Source organism: Phoxinus phoxinus, assembly GCF_949152265.1.
Source record: "Phoxinus phoxinus genome assembly, chromosome: 25".
Taxonomy (NCBI): domain Eukaryota; kingdom Metazoa; phylum Chordata; class Actinopteri; order Cypriniformes; family Leuciscidae; genus Phoxinus; species Phoxinus phoxinus.
Genome location: NC_136900.1, coordinates 9,491,880 through 9,513,960, shown reverse-complemented (window position 1 = coordinate 9,513,960; position 22,081 = coordinate 9,491,880). Strand labels below are relative to the sequence as shown.

Below are 22,081 nucleotides of genomic sequence, written 5' to 3'. Positions count from 1 at the left end.
CTGCACAAATCACGTGACCGCGTGGCGGCGAGATCACAGTGTGTCGCAACCAGGTCGCAACTCTCATATTTAACGGCTCTGGGTTCGTCGACAGGGAATTGACCACACAGCGATTTTCGGAGACAGTGGGGCATGAATATTCACGAGTTTCGTGTTAAAGCGCCACTGAAAATATTAGTGCACGCTCCTCGGATCACAGAAACTGTTTTCGGTACCGTAATTGTGTTTCAGCGTCGAATGAAGTTGAGCTTCTTCTCTAATAATACCGGTTTATGTATGCTGCTCAATAGTGTCGTAATTTAACGATTACAGCCACTGATTTGTCAGTGGCCTCGCTAGTAAATGAGCCAACAGCCGTAGAGTTTGTTTTAATTATTCTTCTGTTTTGCTTTGATCTTTTAAAATTTAATTTTATCATTTTCTTGAATGTTTCTGTGGCGGTTCTCATTTGGTAGCCGGAGTAACTTCAACCAGACAGTATTAAATCCCAATGAGAAATGTTTGTCTTTGACATGCATCCATTAATGCATGTAAACCTTCATCTTTTTCCACAAAACACACAATTCTCTATATGGGGATTTGATGAAATTAGCAACCCTGCAGCACCTTCACAAGCTTACCACAACACCTCAAATGTTAAAATTGAATTACAAGTGGTTAAATTGAACAACATGCAAACGAGTAAAACTGAAAATATTAGTGCCTGCTCCTCAAATCACAACTGTTTAATGGATTATTTCAAAATGGTAATAAAAGTGTCAATGTTAAGCATAAACTGCAACCGTTTACATGTTTAAAACAATGCATAGTTTGTGTTATTTGATAAATTGTCTCTTTTCTGATACCAGGCATTCAGATAAATAAATAACGGCAGACCAAACATGAGCAACATAACCTATGCTATTACTACTATTACTTGGCTAATACACTAAGAGTGTTGAAATGTTGAAAATAATACAGAACCAACAGGACTCGTCTTTTTAAAACACTTTTTTTTTTTATCTCAAAACCGCAAGAACAGAACAGAACAGTTTTTATGTGTGACCTGATCCAGTTAAATGAGTATATCTTGGGGGAGAATTATATAAGAAGAAAGCCAAAACTATTTTTACTTTGGTACATAAAACTCAAATGATCTTGCAGGTCACTCACATATATTTTTACAAATTGGTGTTGATTTGAACAAATTAAATGGATTAAACCTTAAGGAAACAAGTAACGGAAAAACAGTGAATGAAACTGTATCAGTTCTTTTGTCTTCTGACGGCACAGGAAGTAGAAACACTGACGTCTTCAGATTCCCAGAGTGTCTTTGGTCACCTGACATCCGAGCAGGACATTACCTACACACACACACTCGGACAGATCGCCCACTGAAACACACACACACACACACACATCATCAGTGTGTGTCAGAACTGAAGAGATTTGCTGAAGCGTCTCTTGATGAACGCTGAGTGAGTGAATGTTGTCTGGAATGGAGATCTCACCTTTCTGAGAGCGGATCCATGACGCTGCCTTCATGGCCACAAACTGCCACTCGACCCGCTGGTCTATTTTACAGCCGTATAACCAGATCAGAGCCAGGAGAGTGGCCCATACTGACCCCTCCACCTGTGTACAGACCATCACACACTGCATTAGTTACTGGACACAATCATCACTGTCTTATTATTCATCACATCTCTCACCTGTGCTGGTTTCTGATTGGTCAGCTCATCCTCCGTCTTCCCAAACGCATCAGCCAGTGTGACGTCCAGATCCCAGCAGCCCGACGCCTTTTGGAGAGAAACCAGCTGGAGTAACGGGTCCTTCTGGGGATCAGGAGCAGCTGAACACACAAAATTATATATTTTTCATATTATGTGCATAAAATTTGTTTAGAAGGACCTTTGTCCTTGACAAAAACATTCTAATACTATATAACAATAAAACGCATTTTTAAATAAATCAAAATAAAATCTAATGAATTTTATGACCTAGTACATTATTTTGTCAAAAAGTTCAGTATAAAACAGGGCACACGTGCAATATTGTATCCCTGTGTGTGTGTGTGTGTGTGTGTGTGTGTGTATACCATCACTCTTGCTTTGAGAGTTAGTTTGAACAGTCGGGCTGCAGTCGGGCTGCAGTCGGGCTGTAGTTTGGACAGTCGGGGCGGCTGCAGTCTTAGAACCACGGCGGAAGAAATTCCGAACCTCTTCAAATGACAAACAATAATCATTAACCATGAGGTGACGCTGAATTTTTGTTTCACATTTAGTGACAATGTGTATTCATTGTATTACTTGTCATGAATCCGATGTTCAGTTTGTTTCTAGTCCGAGTCCCTGAATAAAAAAAAAGAAGATTCAACTGAAAACGTGTTTTTGCCCTCAGGTGAAGACCACAAAAGAACTTTCCCATGAGTGCATTGGGGCTTTTACCTTTTGTTCGCATCATAGAGCAACATATGTCGTCCCTTAAGAATAATAGATTACCTCCAAGATGGATGTCACTCGCTGCACAAAAAGAACAGACAACACACACATATTTATGATATATTAGTAAATGACTTGTTTTTACAAAAATATATATATTTAATCTTTTTTTTTGGGGGGGGGGGGGGGGGGGGGTGTTACCGTTTACAACAATACATACAAATAACAGATTGAAATAGTCAAGCTACAGTAAAAGCAATGTATACACACACAATAGCTGTGTTTCCACTTCCGGGCTTGATTGGGAATAAATGGAAGCAGGTGCTTTTTATGTAAAATGGTTTGATGACACTTCCTGCTCAGCTACTGTTCGGACGCTCTTGCTTACTGCTCCGCGCTTTGCTCTATCGCTTTTATATTTTTTTATATTTTATCTTCTTTTATCAACTAATTTTAACCTCAGCAAATCAGCACAGTGCTCAAACGCTTGGATTACTACAAAAAAGCTGAATTATTTTATTCGACCAGCCTCCCACTGAAAGCTTACATTCCGGGGAAGAGAAAACACAACTGCATAAGGATAAGAGAAAATGCCTCTTCTGGAATCTACTTGCTGCACTAACTGCCACAGACTTTTGCAAAGGATTGCAGTTCTTGAAACAAAGTTATTTGCGGGACCACCAAACCAGACGGAACACACAACAGAGCTCCGTCATGGACGCCCTCAGCATACAGCAGGTGAGCCCCATGAATCTACTGCTCCTCAACAGGCCATACTGAGTGTAGAGAAACAAGCCGATCGACTTACAAATCGATGGCACACACAGGGAGCGAGACCCAAAGGCACCCGAGACATCAGATTGTCACGAGTATCACATATTGCTGCAGTAGCATCCTCTACCCCAGATACGGCTCTGACAAGGATTGCAAACACTGGTCTCCTACCACCGCCTATACATCTTGAGAACAGATTTGAAGTATTAATGAATGTAAATGAGGAATCTCCAAACGTGATCGAACACAGACTGGATAAGCCAGTAGCTAACACTGATGCTAACTTGCGCTCAAGGTCGAGCAGACAGCGGCACAGAGCTCAGAGCGCAGCCGAGCACACGACTCTGATAGTGGGTGATTCAATTATCCGACACACTAGTAGCAGGGATACAACTACGTGCTGCCTTCCACAAGCAACAACTTCTGATGTAAACAGGGAACTTGAGAACATTCTGATGAAACATAAGACTGCAAATCGACTCATCATTCATGTGGGGAAAAATGATATTCATAAAGAGCAGTCAGAACTCCTTAAGAAGGATTTCAATGAACTTCTTGAAACACTTAAAAGACTGAAAGTACAAACATTCATAAGTGGACCACTCCCAGCAAGAGGAACAAACAGGTTTTCACGGTTGCTTGGGCTTAATACATGGCTCCAAAAAACCTGCAATATAAAAGGAGTGAACTTCATTGACAACTTCAATCTTTTCTGGAGTCAGAGGCAACTGTTCCAACAGGACGGCCTCCACCCAAACAAACTTGGTTCAAGAGTGCTAAAGGACAATATCTACTTCTCCCTCAATCATCCTTCTGCAGTGTGTGCCAATCCACTCAACCTGAATGGCACACACACACCTGGACACAGTATGAATGACCACAGGACTTCACTCCAGCACCTGAATGGACATGCGGTTGACACGTCACACAAGGACAATGATAACACCACTCAGCCACAACAACTTCTGCTCACGGACACAATCTCAGCTGAGCCCTGCCCACAGAGCTCACCACAGACAGACTGTGACATACTAGAACTGCTCCAAGATTCAACACCCAAGGACGACTTCCTGGAAAACAGCCAGGGAAACCAGGACAGCATATTACAGCCTCCGATAACACCAGAACAACAGCCCCTCTCACCAGACACGCTATCTCTATCTCCAGCATCTCCACTTCTGTGCTTCTCAGAGAGAATGGAAAAACTGGTCTTTGCTGGAACCAAACTATCACACTCTTTTGCGAGCCCCCAGATATCAACCAAAAAACGGCAGGCCCCAAAACCACCAAAGCCAGCTGGCCCCGCTCGCCCTCCCCCCCCTCCTGCAAGAGTTCTTCGGGCTCTGCCACAACGACAGGGCTCACACCCTCCTCCTTCTGCTCGAGGTGAACTAAAAACAACTGATACCAGCTCTCATTGATATGTGTCGGGTCCCCGCTATGATAACAGTAACTTTCTCAAATGTTTACAGAACAAGCGGGAACCCTGTGTGCCTGTATCTTTCTCTATTGCTGTTCGATTACATGATAGAAAGTCTAAGGCCTTCAAAAGCCGTACAGCAAACCCATCTAATCTGGTGCCTATTACACGCCAAACTAAGACTGCTGTGCGGACAAAAAGTAAGACTGTTAAGTTAGCACTCTTAAACATCTGCTCACTTAAAAATAAATCACTTCTAGTCAATGACTTAATAACCACATACAACCTGGATTTTATGTTTCTAAATGAAACTTGGCTAGAAGACAACTGCAGTGCAACTGTCCTCAATGAAACATCCCCTCCTAATTTCACTTTTATGAGTGTCTGCAGAGCGGGTAGGAGAGGTGGGGGAGTAGCTGCTCTTTTCAAAGATGTCTATCCATGTAAGCAAATATCATTTGGTAATTACCCGTCTTTTGAATATCTGGGTATTGTGTTAAAAGGTGCTCCACGCATTTTACTAATCATTGTTTACAGGCCTCCAAAATACTCTTCAGCCTTTGCTGAGGATTTTACAGAACTGTTATCAACCATTTCCTCAGAGTTTGACTGTTTTGCTATTGCCGGAGATTTCAACATCCACATAGACAATGCAGAAAACAATATGGCAAAAGAAATCAAAACTGTTTTAAAAACTTTTGATCTGACTCAGCATGTACATGGACCGACACACAATCGTGGACACACTCTAGATTTACTTATTAGTAAGGGTCTAAACATTTCATCGATTGTTATTAAGGATGTAGCACTGTCTGATCATTTCTGTATTTTCTTTGATATATTGATCTCTCCTGCCATTGAAGCTAGATCTGTGTCTGTCAAAAAGAGATGCTTAAATGAGAACACTAGTGTACTATTTATGAAGGCTATATCTTTAACACCAAGCATATCTGCTGACTCTGTTGATTTTCTCCTTGATTCTTTTAACTCAAAAGTTAAAAGTGTAATTGATGATATTGCTCCTGTGAAGGTCAGGAAGAGTGGTAGACAAAAGGCACCCTGGAGAAACTCAACAGCAGTGCAAAATATGAAAAGACAATGCAGAAAAGCAGAGCGCATGTGGCGGAAGACAAAACTTGTAGTCCATTATAACATCTACAAAGACACCATCCATGCTTTCAATATGGAACTAGGCAAAGCTAGACAGACTTTCTTCTCAAATATTATTAACAGCAACTTAAACAACACACGCACTCTTTTTGCTACTGTAGAGAGATTAACGAACCCCCCGAGCCAGATTCCCAGTGAAATGCTCTCAGACAGCAAGTGCAGTGAGTTTGCTTCTTTCTTCTCTGAGAAAATCAATAATATCAGAAAGGTGATCAGCACATCCTTGAGTTGCACTAGGGTCAGACAGATCAGACCACAACCTGAGAAAGTTACTATGTCTGATTTCAAAGAAATTGATGGCAAAATTTTGGAAGAAACCGTACAGCACCTTAAAACATCAACCTGCGCCCTTGACGCTCTTCCCACATCTTTCTTCAAAAGTGTGTTAAACAGCTTAGAAGCAGATCTCCTAGAAGTGGTAAATGCCTCACTTCTCTCTGGAAGTTTTCCAAACTCCCTGAAAACTGCAGTTGTCAAACCCCTCCTAAAAAAGAGTAATCTTGATAAGACTATATTAAGCAATTATAGACCGATCTCAAATCTTCCTTTCATTGGCAAGATCATTGAAAAAGTTGTTTTCAATCAGCTGAACAAATTCTTAAGCTCAAATGGATACTTTGACAATTTTCAATCTGGTTTCCGATCGCATCACAGCACAGAGACAGCGCTCATAAAGATAATTAACGATATTCGCTTAAATACTGATACAGGCAAAATATCAGTGCTGGTACTACTCGACCTCAGTGCTGCATTTGACACTGTCGATCACAACATACTTCTTGACAGGCTGGAAAACTGGGTGGGTCTTTCTGGGATAGTCCTAAAATGGTTCAGGTCATACTTAGAAGCGAGAGGTTATTATGTGAGTATAGGAGACCATAAGTCTGAGTGGACATCCATGACATGCGGAGTTCCTCAAGGCTCAATTCTTGCGCCACTCCTATTCAACCTGTACATGCTTCCAATGAGCCAAATAATGAGAAAGAACCAAATCTCTTACCACAGCTATGCAGACGACACACAGATCTACTTAGCCCTATCGCCTAACGATTACAGCCCCATTGACTCCCTGTTCCAATGCATTGATGAAGTCAACAGCTGGATGTGCCAAAACTTTCTTCAGTTAAACAAAGACAAAACTGAAGTCATTGCGTTTGGAAACAAAGATGAAGTTCTCAAGGTGAATGCATACCTCCACTCTAGAGGTCAAACAACTAAAAATCAAGTCAGGAATCTTGGTGTGTCTCTAGAGTCAGACCTTAGCTTCAGTAGTCATGTCAAAGCAATAACTAAATCAGCATACTATCATCTAAAAAATATTGCAAGAATTAGATGCTTTGTTTCCAGTCAAGACTTAGAGAAAATTGTGCATGCTTTCATCACCAGCAGGGTGGATTATTGTAATGGACTCCTCACTGGCCTTCCCAAAAAGACCATAAGACAGTTGCAGCTCGTACAGAACGCTGCCGCCAGGATCCTGAGCAGAACCAGAAAATATGAACATATCACACCAGTCCTCAGGTCTTTACACTGGCTTCCAGTCACATTTAGGATTGATTTTAAAGTATTATTACTGGTATATAAATCATTTAATGGCCTAGGACCTCAATACATTGCAGATATGCTCACTGAATATAAACCCAACAGATCACTGAGATCATTAGGATCACATCAACTAGAAATACCAAGGGTTCACTCAAAGCAAGGAGAGTCCGCTTTTAGCTATTATGCCAGCCGCAGCTGGAACCAGCTTCCAGAAGAGATCAGGTGTGCTCCTACAGTAGCCACATTCAAATCCAGACTCAAAACACTTCTGTTTAACATTGCATTTACTGAATGAGCACTGTGCCGCTGTTCGTCCGACTGTTTGCACTGTATTTTATTTTATTTTATTTTTATTTTTTTACTCTAAACTGTTTTAATTATTCTTATTTCTTTTGATTATTTTAATTTATTCTATGTAAAGCACTTTGAATTACCATTGTGTATGAAATGTGCTATATAAATAAACTTGCCTTGCCTTGCCTTGATGATGTGCACTCCTGACACAAATTAATAAATTAATGTCACGGTAAAAAAAAATTTATTGTAAAACATTGGCCAAATATCAATGCTGGAATCTTAAGTCTTTGAGCAAACGTTCGCATTTTTGCCATCCATCTAGTTTTAAGTCAGCTGGTGAAAAGGTGGGGTTGTGGGACGACGTCCATCTATGGAGCGTTGGGTTTTAAGGTGGCGCTAATAGGTTGGGTTTTAAGGTGGCGCTGCGGGGCTACTGACCTGACAGTGGAAACACAGCATAATTTTGGGCTCAGTGCTTGAGTTCTAAGGCTACTGGCCCCAGCCAGAACGACACTAACCTGCACTCTGCAGCAGGGGTCCTTTCACAGTCTGTCTGCTGTCTTTATTAATGGCAATGAAGGCTGTATGAACACTGCTCACTCCTGCCTGAACACTGAGCTCCACAATCTTGCTCCTGATGCTCTCAACATCTGCACCACATGGCCTCTCCTCCTGCTCCAGAGAACGGATCCGGGTCCGAGCCGCCAGCCGGTGGATGGACAACCTGCAATGACAAGATAGGCAAAAACTGTTTACTGGGATTCATTATGGACTTAGAAAAGCAAATAACAGATGCAATTAAATAGTATCAATTGTCAGTAAATAAACTACTAAGAAAAAAGGAACTTTGATATGGATGCACTAATATTAATTCTGGCCAATACCAATAAGCCAATAATTATTCGCTGAAAAACAATAATTGGCTGATACTAAAATGATAATCAAATGAGGTATCACTGTCTATATAGTAATGGATTGTTAATTTAGTAAAGAAAGTGTTAAAATGTTTTGATTAAATAGAGGTGGGATCAATTTATTAATGATTTCATATTATTATTATTATATTATGCTGTAAATTATGTACTTGAAAAATAGCATGTGTTGCATGTAACATGTTACCCCAGCACTTGTTATAAATCTAGACATTTAAAATGCGTTTTAGAGGCGAGTTGGTCTGAGCTGTTGTCCGTGTTTGTGTGTGTTTGTGTGTTTTTGTGGGTGTTTGTGCGTGTTACCCAGTTTCCTCAGTTGGTTTGAGGCAGAAGTGGAGCTGGTTTGTTACTGGTTGATCTTTAAGCCTGTATTTGACTGTCACTGTTCCCTCAGAGCCTCCTGAACTCTATAAGAGAGGGAAAAGGCAGATTTCTATTATCTAAAGTAAACAAATGAGGGTGTGTTCACACTTGTAGTTCGGTTCTCTTGGTTCTTTTGGTCTAGACCTAAAAAGATAATTATACATTTGGTCCTGATTCGCTTCGCGTTCATATTGTCATTTTTAACACCGAACCTAAAGATACAAAACAAAATACTTTTATGATGTAGATTTTACGATGGTATTTACCGAACATCCAAAACAAGGAATTTTGACCAGGTGAGAACTTGTGAAAAGCTTATAAAATGTGTAAAGGAGTCAAAACAGCGTCTGGAATCCCTCCGTCACACATACAAACAAAGATTTGCAAGTGAGACTGAACTGTGATGGGAAACATCTTGACTATGACAAGAAAACCATACTAGGGTTGCGTTTTTGTGACATCAAGCCCTGGTTTTGGTTTGTTTAGATGTCTTTGGTCCATGTTGCGTTCATATTTCAGTCGAACCGCACCAGAGTTCGTTTGGAAGCCGACTGTTCTGAAGGAAATGAGCCAGTAGAGGGCGATACTGAAAGTTCCTTCAAATATCTGTCACCCTACTTCCTCTTTGAGCACATGGACATGGTGGAAGCCATTGAATGGTGTTTGAGGCCTATGGACAGTGATGGCCTTGACTGGGGGTTTTGATATGTGGATTGTGTGCGTGCATCAAATTAATCACACACAACTTGAACATGTTGAGCCATCAAAATAAAGCCATTAAAAGGAACTTTGTGCATTCTCATCGATGCCCCACAGTGATTACTATTTAACCAGCACTTAAGAAACTTAAGAAACTTAAGAAACTTCAGAATAAATGGTCCTTCGAGCCGGAGTCGAATAATTGCTGTGGATCAAAATGGCACATTCACTAAGGGGTAGTGATCATCGACCATTTGATGTTCGTCCGAAACGGCTTATTCGCCCACCCGCATGGATGAGTCAGTATGAGGTGGAGCTACCATCAGCAGCCAATCGGCGGCTTCTTCCTGAGGAGAGAATTGCCGATAGGGCAATGCAGAGAGCCGAAGAGAAGGGATCTTACTCTCAATACTCAACATTAACTAACTGGAACATAGTGGATGAAGACCCCTCTTCAGAACAGATACCCGTTCATAAGAGTTCAACACATATTACTTCACAGTATTCTCAGCCAACGGCAGATTCCCTTTATAGGATGCAAGAGGAAAATAGAAGACTGCGACAGACTGTATCTGAGTTAAAGAGGCAACTGTACCAAGATGGGGTACCAGCAACTTCAAATCCAAGGGAAGCACGATCCTTTGAATCAGAAGAGTATTCTCCTCTACCAGTATATCAGCCAGCAGCTGTCGAAGAAGAATGGCCACTACCACCTGCTTCGATAACAGTTAATAATGAAGAGTTGCGTCCTTCTAAAGGAACAGAGCTTAATATGATGGAAGATCTTCGGGATCGCATTTACAGACTTGAAATGCAGAGATTACCAGTTCCATCTCCAAGTTATCAGGATCCAGAACCTGATTATGGTAATTTACCTTACATGGCACCAAGTCGACCAGTAAGAAGAGATGTTGGGCCTCCACCAGGGCCTCCACCAGTGCCTCCACACAGATACCAATATCGGGGACCCAAACCATCTATCCCCGATTTTACATCTGATGACCCAAGAGAGTTTGCAAGACTCAGGATTTCGTTGGAGAATATCCTTCCACAAGATGCCACAGAGCAATTTAAGTACCAGATTTTACTTGATCATTTGAAGTTTGAAGAGGCACTTTTGATAGCTGATTCTTATTGTAATTCTGGTCGCCCTTATTCCGATACAATGGTTTCACTTATTCAACATTATGGTCAGCCCCATCAGCTTGCTCTGCGTCGAATTGCTGGATTAATGGACGGACCAGTTGTCCAGAATGGTGATTCTACTGGATTCCGCAAATTCGCATTGAGGGTACGAGCATTGGTTGGGATGTTGGAGCAACTGGGTAATGAAGGCCATGTTGAACTTCATTGTGGGTCACATGTAGCTAGGTTAGCAAACAAGCTACCATATGACTTTCGAGCTAACTTTAGACGATATCTCTACCCTTTGAAGAGAGGAGTACCATCCCTTTTAGATTTTGCAGATTGGCTTGAGTATGAATTACAGATCCAAGAGGAAGTATTAGAGTGTTCAGATGAGCCATGGAAAGGAGATGCCAAGCAAAGAGAACGTCAGAGTTTTAAGATGAAGAGGAAGTCAACGACTGTGCTTCTTGGTTCTGCTTACAACACTGTTGAGCAGAAATCAATGTCTCAAGGGAAGTCGAAGACGTATTGCTCCTACTGTTGTAATAACATGCATTTCCTTGATCAATGCGCCAACTTCATTAAGCTTACTACGGAGCAGAAGAGGGAGTGGGTAAAGTCCAATAACCGCTGTTGGAAATGCGGATTTCGACATCAAGCTGCCCAGTGTCGTCTGAGAATTACCTGTGACATCTGCAAAGGTAAACATGTCCAAGCATTGCATGAAGTAAATGTCAAGCCTACAGAGAGCTTAACTACAGCGACTTGTGGTCTAGTAAACTCTACTACAACTGACATTCTTTATCTTGATCGGAGAGCTGGATGCAGTCAAGTTTTGTTGAAAATCAGTAAAGTACTCTTACGTAATGGTAATCACACGCTGGAAACCTATGCTATATTGGATGATGGTTCGGAAAGGACAATTCTCCTTCAAGAGGCAGCAGAGAAGTTAAAGTTACAAGGTGATCCAGAGAGCATCACACTGAGAACTGTGAGACAGGACCTGCGAGTGTTGCAGGGATCTTCGGTGACTATCTGTCTGTCTTCCATTGACCAGCCAAATAAAGTTTACACAATCAGGAAAGCGTTCACTGCAACCCAGTTAGGTTTGGCTGAACATACTTACCCAGTAACCAGACTTCAGCGGCAGTATAACCATCTGAGAAAATTGCCCTTGCCACATTTTAACAATGTAAGACCACTCATACTGATTGGGTCAGATAATCCGCACTTAATAACTCCTGTCCAGCCAGTGAGACTAGGACCACCTGGAGGTCCTGCGGCAGTCAAGACGAAACTTGGATGGACGCTACAGGGTCCAGTCCAAGCTCTTCTACATAATGGTAATGCAACTTCCTGTTTTTTTACTTTTAATGTTTCTCCATCATCTGAAATCTACCATCAAGTAGAAAAGTTGTGGCAATTGGATGTATTGCCATACAGAAGTGGAAAACTTGTTACCAGATCTAAGCAAGATCAAGAGGCCATGGATCACCTGCAAGCTAGAACAGTCAGAGTAGAGGTGGATGGAGTTCGGAGATATGCCACTCCTCTACTACGTGTAAGGAACATGCCCACTTTGTCGGCACCCCCTGAAGCAGTTCTGGCTAACCTTCGTAATACTGAGAAGCGTCTCATCAAAGATCCAGAACGTGCTGCTGCTTATAATGCAGAGATTGCCAAACTTGAACATGCAGGATATGCAACCAAAGTTACCAGAGAAGAGGAATGCCCCAAAGAATCCTGGTATATCCCTCATCATATGGTAACGCATAACGGGAAGAACAGAATTGTGTTTAATTGTTCATTTTCCTATCAGGGACACAATTTGAATGAGCTACTCTTACCAGGACCAAACCTGAGTTCATCCCTTTTGGGTATTCTGCTGCGTTTTAGAGAGCACTCTTTCGCTATAAGTAGCGATATTAAAGGAATGTTCCACCAGGTGAGACTGTTACCAGCAGATAAGCCAATTTTGAGGTTCTTGTGGCGTGATCTTCTGAGGGAAACCCAACCCAGTATATACGAGTGGCAAGTACTTCCATTTGGCACAACTTGTTCACCATGTTGTGCCACTTATGCACTGCAGCAGCATGTCATTGAGCAAGGTCAGTCGGAAGATGTATGCAAAGCTGTTCAGCAGCACTTCTACGTTGACAATTGGTTACAGAGCTTTCCTTCAATGGAGAGAGCCCGAGCTCTTGTGGACAAAATGAGGAAGCTTCTTGATGAAGGAGGTTTTGAGCTAAGACAGTGGACTAGTAATGCTGCAGGTATCATTCATCATCTGCCGAAGGAAGTATTATCTCAGAGTGGTGAACACTGGCTTAATCAGAGTGATATGGATCCTGAAGAACCAGCTTTAGGACTTCGGTGGCTGTGTCAGTCAGATACCTTGATGTACAAGTCTTACACACTAAAGTCATCCCCTATCACTATGAGAAATATTTACAGAATGATCGCCAGTTTATACGATCCTCTTGGATACATCACTCCTTTCACTACCAGGGCAAAAATAATCGTGCAGCAGTTGTGGAACAAAAGGCGAGAATGGGATGACCCTCTTCTCCCTGGTGACCTCTTATACCCCTTTTCCACCAAGGCAGAGCTGGTGCTGGTTCGGAGCCAGAGCCTAGTTTCAAATCGGTTCTTTGTTTTTCCACCGCCAAAGCACCAGCTCCGAACCAGTAAAACTGGTTCTTAAGTAGCACCAAATCATTGCAGGGTCTAGAACGGAGCCAAGTAAGAACCGCTTGCGTCAGGGGCTGGGGGCGGGGTTACCGTGACCAACAAGACGAATAGAAACTTGTGACCGCCATTTTTAAATAGCAGCTAGTCGAGCTAATAGCAGCTCGATTATAATATCCGTCTATGTAAGTTACGGCGAGCTGCACGAACGCGTTGGATTCCGATGTATTTTTGCAATCCCATGAGGATCCATAGTATTGCAACGTCCATTATTGTTGATGGCTTGTTCGAGATGCATCGGAGCGGCGCGGACCGATCAGAGCTCCGGGAGTATTTGGAGATCATACGACTCCTTGTGCTTTTGATCGCTTTCGCAGTGCTTTAATGTCACGCGGCGATCGGTCTGCGTGAAGCCGAACCATCTCGAACAAGCCTGGTGTGTTTTTGTTTGGCGCTGCCGCGCTAGCGTTGCTGGGCAACATGAGATGTATACACAGTGACGTAAGATCTGGCTCTGTTTTGGCTCTCTAGCCAGTGGAAAGGCAAACCGGTTCTTAGAAGAACCGTCAGTAGAACCAACTCCGAACCGGCTCTAGCTCTAGCTCTGAACCAGCACCTGGTTCTTGTTGGTGGAAAAGGGGTATTAGAGGCTTGGAAGATATGGGAAAGGGAGCTCCAACACTTGAATGAGATCAGACTTCCCCGGTGTTATGTGAGTGCTGAGATGGACCGAACTGATTGTGTGCAAGAAATTCACATATTTTGTGACGCTTCAGAACGTGCCTACGGATGTGTGGGATACTTGCGGACAGAAGGTCTACTAAATCGGGTGGAGGTAGCATTCTTAACTGCACGGTCACGAGTTGCACCAAAAAAGCAACTGTCAATGCCAAGATTGGAATTGTGTGCAGCACTGACAGGAGCCCAACTTGCTCACCTGTTAAAGAAAGAGCTCACTATCAAGATATCTGGAATTCATTTATGGACAGACTCTACCACTGTGCTGACTTGGATTCAGTCTGAGTCATGCCATTTCAAGGTATTCGTTGGAACCCGAATTGCAGAAATTCAAGAACTGACTGACTCCCAAGATTGGCATTATGTAGATTCACCGAATAATCCAGCAGATGATGTTACAAGGGGACGGACCCTACAGGATCTTAGGGAAGACAGTAGGTGGTTCAAAGGTCCCCCTTTCCTGCAGTTGTCACCAGAATACTGGCCAAGAAATCCTTCAGCTTTAATCAATGACGACACAGAAGAACTGCGCAAACCAATCACTTGTCTAAATTTGACTGCAGTCTCGTGCCATTCAATTCCAGAACCTTCACAAGCTGACAGCTTCAAGGATCTAGTTTATGCTACCGCGAAATCCCTTCATGGGGCGGCCTCCATAGAGTCGAATCTCCATCAAAGTCCTTCTGCTGAGGAGTATCAGCAGGCGGAATTAATGATTTTAAGAGCTGCACAAGGAGACAGTTTTCCTGAAGAGATTCAAAGTTTTAGCAATGGGAAATCTCTGTCATCATCAAGTCGTTTGATAACGTTAGCCCCAGAATTTGATACAGAAATGCAATTAATTCGAGTGGGAGGCAGACTGCGCAATTGCAATCAGTTGGAATCAGAGACGGTTCATCCAATTGTTCTAGATTCAAAACATCCAGTTACCAAGCTGCTTATTCAACAATATGACAGTAACTTAAAACATCCTGGTGCAGAACGTTTATTTGCAGAGTTGAGAAGGAAATATTGGATTCTCAGAGGAAGAGAGGCTGTGAGAAAGGAGCAACGTGGCTGTGCAGAGTGTCAAAAATGGAGGGCTCAACCAATAATTCCACGAATGGCAGATTTACCTCCCGCACGTTTACGTTTACATCAACCACCCTTCTTCTCTACAGGGATGGATTGTTTTGGGCCACTTACTGTAAAAGTGGGCAGAAGAAATGAGAAAAGATGGGGAATACTGTTTAAGTGTCTAACCACAAGAGCTGTACATATTGAGGTTCTAACTAGCATTGACCTTGATTCTTTCTTGATGTCTTTAAGACGTTTCATCTCCCGAAGGGGAAAGCCTGCCAAATTGTTCTCTGATCAAGGAACAAACTTTAAAGGGGGAGAACGAGAACTTACAGCTGCATTCAATGCCCTGCACCCAGACCTGAAAGCCAAATTAGCGGAGTATCAGATAAAAAATTTCTTTAATCCACCTAATGCACCACACTTTGGAGGTTCTTGGGAGAGGGAGATCCGGTCCATTAAAAATGCTCTAAACGTTACCCTGAATTCACAAACTGTAACCCATGAAGTTTTGACCACCATCCTTGTGGAAATTGAAGGGATTCTAAACTCCAAGCCTCTGGGTTATGTGTCCACTGACGTGGCCGACCCTGATCCTGTTACCCCAAACCTTCTGTTAATGGGGCGGCGAGACCCTTCACTTCCGCAGGCCATGTATCATGAGTGTGAAGTACTCAGCCGACGAAGATGGAGGACCTGTCAAATCCTTGCTGATAGGTTTTGGTCACAGTTCATAAGAAATTACCTACCAAGTTTACAAACAAGGGTAAAATGGAAAACTGACACTGATGCACTCCAGTTATATACCGTTGTCCTAGTGGTGGACCACCAGTTGCCTAGAGCACTTTGGCCTGTAGGCCATATCACTAAGTTGATTTATGGTAAGGATGGAAGAATACGCACGGCAGAAGTAAGAGTGAAAGACAGAACATATCTTCGACCAGTTAGTCGGCTGATACGCCTCCCTGCTCTCCCTAACAGTAATGCCTAGTTGAACATTATTGCAAATTTGTGGGACAAATTTGGGGGCGGCTGTTCTGAAGGAAATGAGCCAGTAGAGGGCGATACTGAAAGTTCCTTCAAATATCTGTCACCCTACTTCCTCTTTGAGCACATGGACATGGTGGAAGCCATTGAATGGTGTTTGAGGCCTATGGACAGTGATGGCCTTGACTGGGGGTTTTGATATGTGGATTGTGTGCGTGCATCAAATTAATCACACACAACTTGAACATGTTGAGCCATCAAAATAAAGCCATTAAAAGGAACTTTGTGCATTCTCATCGATGCCCCACAGTGATTACTATTTAACCAGCACTTAAGAAACTTAAGAAACTTAAGAAACTTCAGAATACCGACTGAGACCCGTCTTTACAGCACTTGTTTGTTGAGCACCAGAGTTCAGATGGCAGCGTTCACACTTATTGAAATGAACCGCACTAACAGAATAATCACACCAGGGTTCGTTTTAATCCAACTAAACCTGCCAGGTGCGAACACACCTTAATTCCCATTAATGAAACACATGCTTCATCATCCCACCTCTCCTTTAAGTTGGGCGTAAATGAGTGCCCTTTGACCCTGGAAGAGCACATTGATGGGTTGAGACAGTGTGTCAACAGTAACGCCATCTGGAAGGGTCCAATCCACAGAGATATTAAACACAGGAGGCTGCAGCGCAAACCTGAGGGACTGCATCACCTGATATAGTTTAAGAGAAAGAGAAACCATTGAGACATTTGACTAGGAAACATTTGAGCCTGTGAAATCCAGTGGAGAGCTGTACTTTGGGCTGCATGCGGTCGGTGCCTGTGATGAACTGAGCGTGACCAGATCCTTCCCTGGCCATTCCTGTGATGAGGGCGGTACTTGCACCCTCACCAATCCCGAATGAGAAACACCTGAACACACAATAAACTCTGTTACTGTAAGTGACGAAGAGATGAATGATGGGAAGATCAAACCCAGCAGACCTTTACCTGTGAGAGAGAACATGATGTTTCACCAGATCCAGCACCTCTTTAGTGTTTCCCACCTCTCCATCAGTGAAGATGAACAGCTGAAGAGAGAAAAACATTGATTCATGAGCCTAGTTTATATTTTAACACCAATGTCAATGAGTAGTTGAGGTGTTGTTGTACCTGTCGGGGGTGGTTGGGCTTACAGGGCTGACTGTAGATGTGTTTTAGAGGCTCTAAAATCTCTGTGCCGCCCAGGTCTGCTCGCATTTCCTTCACTCTCTTCAGAGCCTCATCCATTGTGTCCTGATTGTACACGACACTCTCACTGCAGTGAAACACACACAGTCATCTACTCTCCTCTCACTTATCAAAATATCATTAGAATATTTTAAATGCAGTTACTAATGGGTATCTCTAACTAACTATCTCCTCTGACAGATTTCAAAACTGAATATCTGAATATCTATGAATGAAGATCTAGTTACTAACGGGAAGAAGGACTCAAAATGAGTGCCAAATCCATAGATATTGAAGTAGCATCCCATGGGCAGACTCTTCAACAGTAACAGCAGAGTGTCCTGTAGAGAGACATGGAATGGAAACATAATTAAATAATTGTCTTATATTTCACTTCATCAGCAAAGCGGCTCTGTTTCTCTGGTCAGAATGTGAGAGGAAAAAAATGGCAGATGAGGTTAGCCTCACTTGGTATATCAACCAAACATTGTAGAGATGTGATTTACGTGATTTTCATTTAAACTGCTCCTGCTGATAATCTAGCGGCTAGGAAGAAAAAGATTTTTCGAATATTTGATCACCAGCAAATTTACCAAGCTCCTACTGTTGAAGATTTTATTATTTAGGAAATAAGTAATTCAGCTATATATTTGTACACCATTATTTCCCTGTGTGTGTCTTTGGTTTGACTTTTGGGGGGCTTACAGAATGGTCAGAATGCTGATGCAGCAGATGATTCTATTTAAGTTTGTCACATGGTGCAAGACCCTATCTATAGGATGTATGACCATTTTTGGAGGCACTGTATGCATATATGTGAAAAGCTAACCGATGTTCGGGAGTCATCTCCTGCGGGGAGTGATCTCCTGCAGGACCTCCCGCAGGGAGGTTGCTCGGCTTTGTTTTGTTAAATAAAGTCTACAATATTTCTGGCATCAAAGATCTCTGAGAAGTGATTTCATAAAAAGATTGAAACCACAACAAATGGCACCCCAGCGGGACTTGATAGGAGCTGAAGGAACCACAAAGGGCATCTCTGGTGACCGGCACAGACAACAGTGGCCACTGTACTTTGAGGTGAGCATTTTTGCTTTTGTGTAAAGTATGTGTTGGTCACCAGCGGCTGCCCGGAAGTGGTAAGAAAAGCTTCTTCAAATTTAAAAGAACCAAAACAAAATTGAAAAAGGGGTCTTTGATTCCAGAAATGATTGCATGCAGTTTGACTTCTAATAAAAAGGCCTTGTAGATATCAAGTAGTTTGTAATAGCGCGGGGGAGCTCCCAGTAGTGTTTACCAGTGCTTATATGATCCCGTGTGGATTGTATGGACACTGGTGTTGCTGATTTGGCGCTAAGGTTTTGTTGTACGAATATGCAAGAATCTGTGTTTGCTTTATTAAGAGGGCCTAGATGGATAATAAGCAAGAGCATGCATACAGAGGATTTGTATTTACTGATAAGGATATCAGTTGATTTATCTGTGTTTTTGCGTATATCAAGAGGGCCTTGATGGATGATTACGCAAAAAGCATGCACACAGGGTGTTTTTCTTGTAAGTGGGCATTGAATGATACAAGAATAGCATGTACACAGAAGAAGATTTTATGTTGTCAAGTGGGCCTGGATGGATGACAACCGTACTGATAAGGATATCAGTTATTATTGATTTGTGTTTTACTTGTAAGTGGGCCTTGAAGGATACAAGTAAATAGCATGTGCACAGATGAAGTTTTAGTATAGTTAAAGAGGTATTGTTTTTTCACTGTGTTGAGGAAGTGAATCAGTGAATCTTAGAGGTATTGTTTTTTGCTCTGTTGAGGAGGTGAAACAGTGAATATTTAATGTAGTGTTTTAAAATACAAAAATTGAGAAGTAGCAAATTATTCAGATCTGACAGGGAATAGAGTACATAATAGAGTGTGTGTGTCTATGGGATCCTGTGTCTTGCTTGACTGTGCCTGTGGGTAAAAATAGTGACCCCCTGACCCTGGTCACTTGAAAAGGGACAAAGAATGTGTGAATGAGATTTAGAGACATGAAATAAATGGTGTATTAACAAAAAGTAAAGGAAGACAATTGTTTCAAGATATTAACTCTGCAGATTATTGCAGTATGAAAAAAAGAAAGAAAAAAAAAGAAGTATTTAATCAATAAATGTAGCCTAATAATATATATATATATGAATAGATCAATATAAATAAGATTGCACGAGCTTAATATGTTATATTTGAAGACGTCTAAATTTGTATCTCATTATCCCTGAAGACAGAGTGGAAAATTATTCCATTGCAGATTATTAAGTTTGTGTTAAGAAAAAATAAGTTGTGCAGTGTTAGGTGATCAAGATTGGGTGACTAAGTTTCATAAACATTAGGAATCTTAGAATTGTAGTAAATATTGTTGATTCAATAATTAAAAAGAAAAAATAAGAGGAATTCCTTGATGTTGGTTGAGAAAAATGTTATTCACCATGCTAGATTATTTGAACAGTATGCAAAGATAGAAGAAAGATTGAAAGCTGATTTTATGATAGGGAAAATTTAATTATACTTAGATAATCAAAGTTAGATTATTGCTGATATTGAAAAACAGAAATAGCTTGCTTTTTCCTGCAATGAAGAACTTGCTTTACTAAAAATAGAATGGAAGAACTGCTGTTGTCAACCAGTGAGATTTTTTATGTAAAAGAACTAGTAAAAAAAAAAGATGGTTAAAAAGTGGACTTTAGATAAAGAGCTGATAGCTCAGACACAATTGAAACTAGTTAAAAGTTCAATTTGATTCATGCAGATCTCTGAGTGTTCAAATTTCAGATGGCTTCATTGACAGTTTCGAATGAAAGCAACAAGAGGTCAAAGGTCAAAGACACGACTGCAGAAGAAGAGAGAAGTGGGTGAGGGGCTTTCTGCTCCCCTCCTGAAATTGACTTTCTGGAAAGCTCAACAAGGAGAAAGACTGATTTAATGCTGGAAAAGGTGAAACGTTCACTTGAGACTTTTCCTAAGGACAAAGATAAAATCCTGAGATGCAAAACTCAGGCAGGATCAACTTCAAAGCCCAAACTGAGAAGAGGCAGAGAAACAGCAGAGGCTAACACCAGGCCTTTGAGTGACAGCGTCGGCTGACAACACATGCAGAGTGACAGCCAAGAAGCTTCAACGGACTGATGATCTAAAAACAGAAGAACTGCAATTGTACGGGCACCACAGGTGTGGCAACTAATGATCACTCTAGAGACTGCTTCAAAGTTGGTTAATTATTATATTAACTTTATTCATTTTAATTATTCACTGGTCTAAGAGCAATTCTTTATATTCTCTGCTAAACTAACCCTCTCTGCTTTTTCAGTAGGTACAAGTCCAGCCCTATAAGAAAAAGAAAATATGTTGACAGACAGAAGTGGGTGCTCAAACTCACCAAATAATTAGAACGGAGGCTGGATTTGGTATAGTGAGGGCTATTAGATTAAACAACTATAGGGCTAAAAGCATGATAGAATTATTCTCTGGCAAAGAAAAAGATAGACAAAATGTCAAAGCATGATTATTATTGTAAAAGCATGATTACTATTGTTGACAAAGCAATGATACTGGTCACTCCATCTTGTTTTGATAATTTCTAGAGATAGATTGGAGGAAAAAGTTACTCCAAAAGTCCAAAATTATGAAATCACAAACGTCAAAACTGGGATAATGAGTTGGAATTGTTACTGGCCAAGAATCCAAGATTATGCAGAGATCTCCTTTTCTTCTTAAAAGCAGCTCATGAGCAAAGACAAACATAATATGAAAGACAAATTAGACCAACTAGGCCTATTATTCTAAAATATAGAGGATGTCAGAGTTTATAAAAAGAAAAAAGGTTTTGTACAACCGGTGTTAAATGGAAACCTTATGATCATGGAAACTTCTCAATAGTGATTGGACATAGTTGTCTTGACCTGATCAGACCTTGTGGCATTCCACAGCTAAAATTATAAGTTCTGCATTTAGAGCAGAACCTGCTGCAGCAGTCACAGGAGTGTGTGTTGGCCAATGCGTGTGACAGTATGAATGGAGTGAGAGATTGTGTTTGAAGAGACACAGAGGCAAATCAATTATTTTGCCAATACAGCTGTATTGAAAATTGAATATGTGGGCCCACAGGGCAAATTCTGCCCAATAAAATAATGACCATGGATGAATTTGGTTAAATTTCCTGGTTGAAACTGTAGTGGCAATAGAAAAAATTGGGAAAAAACAGTGCCACATTTTGCGCAGCGCATAACACATCTTACTTTCCTTTCAGAATATCATGATGGAGCATAACACATCTGACTTTCTTTTCAGCACATCATGATGGAGCTGATTATTTGTCAAAAGTATGAAATAATGTCTTGTAACTTTTGTCTTGTAGCAAAGTGGGTTGAGTGTTGTCCAAGATGAATAGTGTGCTGATAGTGGGACTCAAAACAATGAGATACGTTTTGAATTGACGAATTGTAAAAAGTACATTTGAAATTGAATGTGAGAAAAATGTAAAGAGGGTGCAAATATGAAGATAAAAAGCCAAATTTATTTAAAAAAAAAAAAAAGGGAATATATGGGTTCAAGCCCTGCTGCTAATGAAAGGAAACCGCTCAGCCCACATGACCATTCTACAGGTAACACCG

General features: G+C 41.4%; 1 protein-coding gene across 3 annotated transcripts in view; it reads right to left on the bottom strand.

The window, feature by feature from the left end:
* Positions 1-708: 708 nt before the first annotated feature.
* The window catches only part of LOC306993880 (von Willebrand factor A domain-containing protein 5A-like), a 46,079-nt gene continuing 24,706 nt past the window's right edge, over positions 709-22,081 (bottom strand). Inside the window, exons 7-19 of one of the 3 annotated variants that reach the window (XM_079604028.1) lie at positions 17,684-17,772; positions 17,375-17,519; positions 17,213-17,292; positions 17,020-17,134; positions 16,776-16,934; positions 8,862-8,965; positions 8,145-8,350; positions 2,427-2,501; positions 2,289-2,330; positions 2,078-2,200; positions 1,692-1,831; positions 1,491-1,614; positions 709-1,373 (exon numbers count right to left, since the gene is read on the bottom strand). In XM_079604028.1, coding sequence (XP_079460154.1) covers positions 1,294-1,373; positions 1,491-1,614; positions 1,692-1,831; positions 2,078-2,200; positions 2,289-2,330; positions 2,427-2,501; positions 8,145-8,350; positions 8,862-8,965; positions 16,776-16,934; positions 17,020-17,134; positions 17,213-17,292; positions 17,375-17,519; positions 17,684-17,772 — 1,482 coding nt within the window. In that variant the 3' untranslated portion in view covers positions 709-1,293. The remainder of the gene's footprint in view (positions 1,374-1,490; positions 1,615-1,691; positions 1,832-2,077; positions 2,201-2,288; positions 2,331-2,426; positions 2,502-8,144; positions 8,351-8,861; positions 8,966-16,775; positions 16,935-17,019; positions 17,135-17,212; positions 17,293-17,374; positions 17,520-17,683; positions 17,773-22,081) is intronic. The other 2 variants (XM_079604029.1, XM_079604027.1) reach the window with 2 other exon arrangements.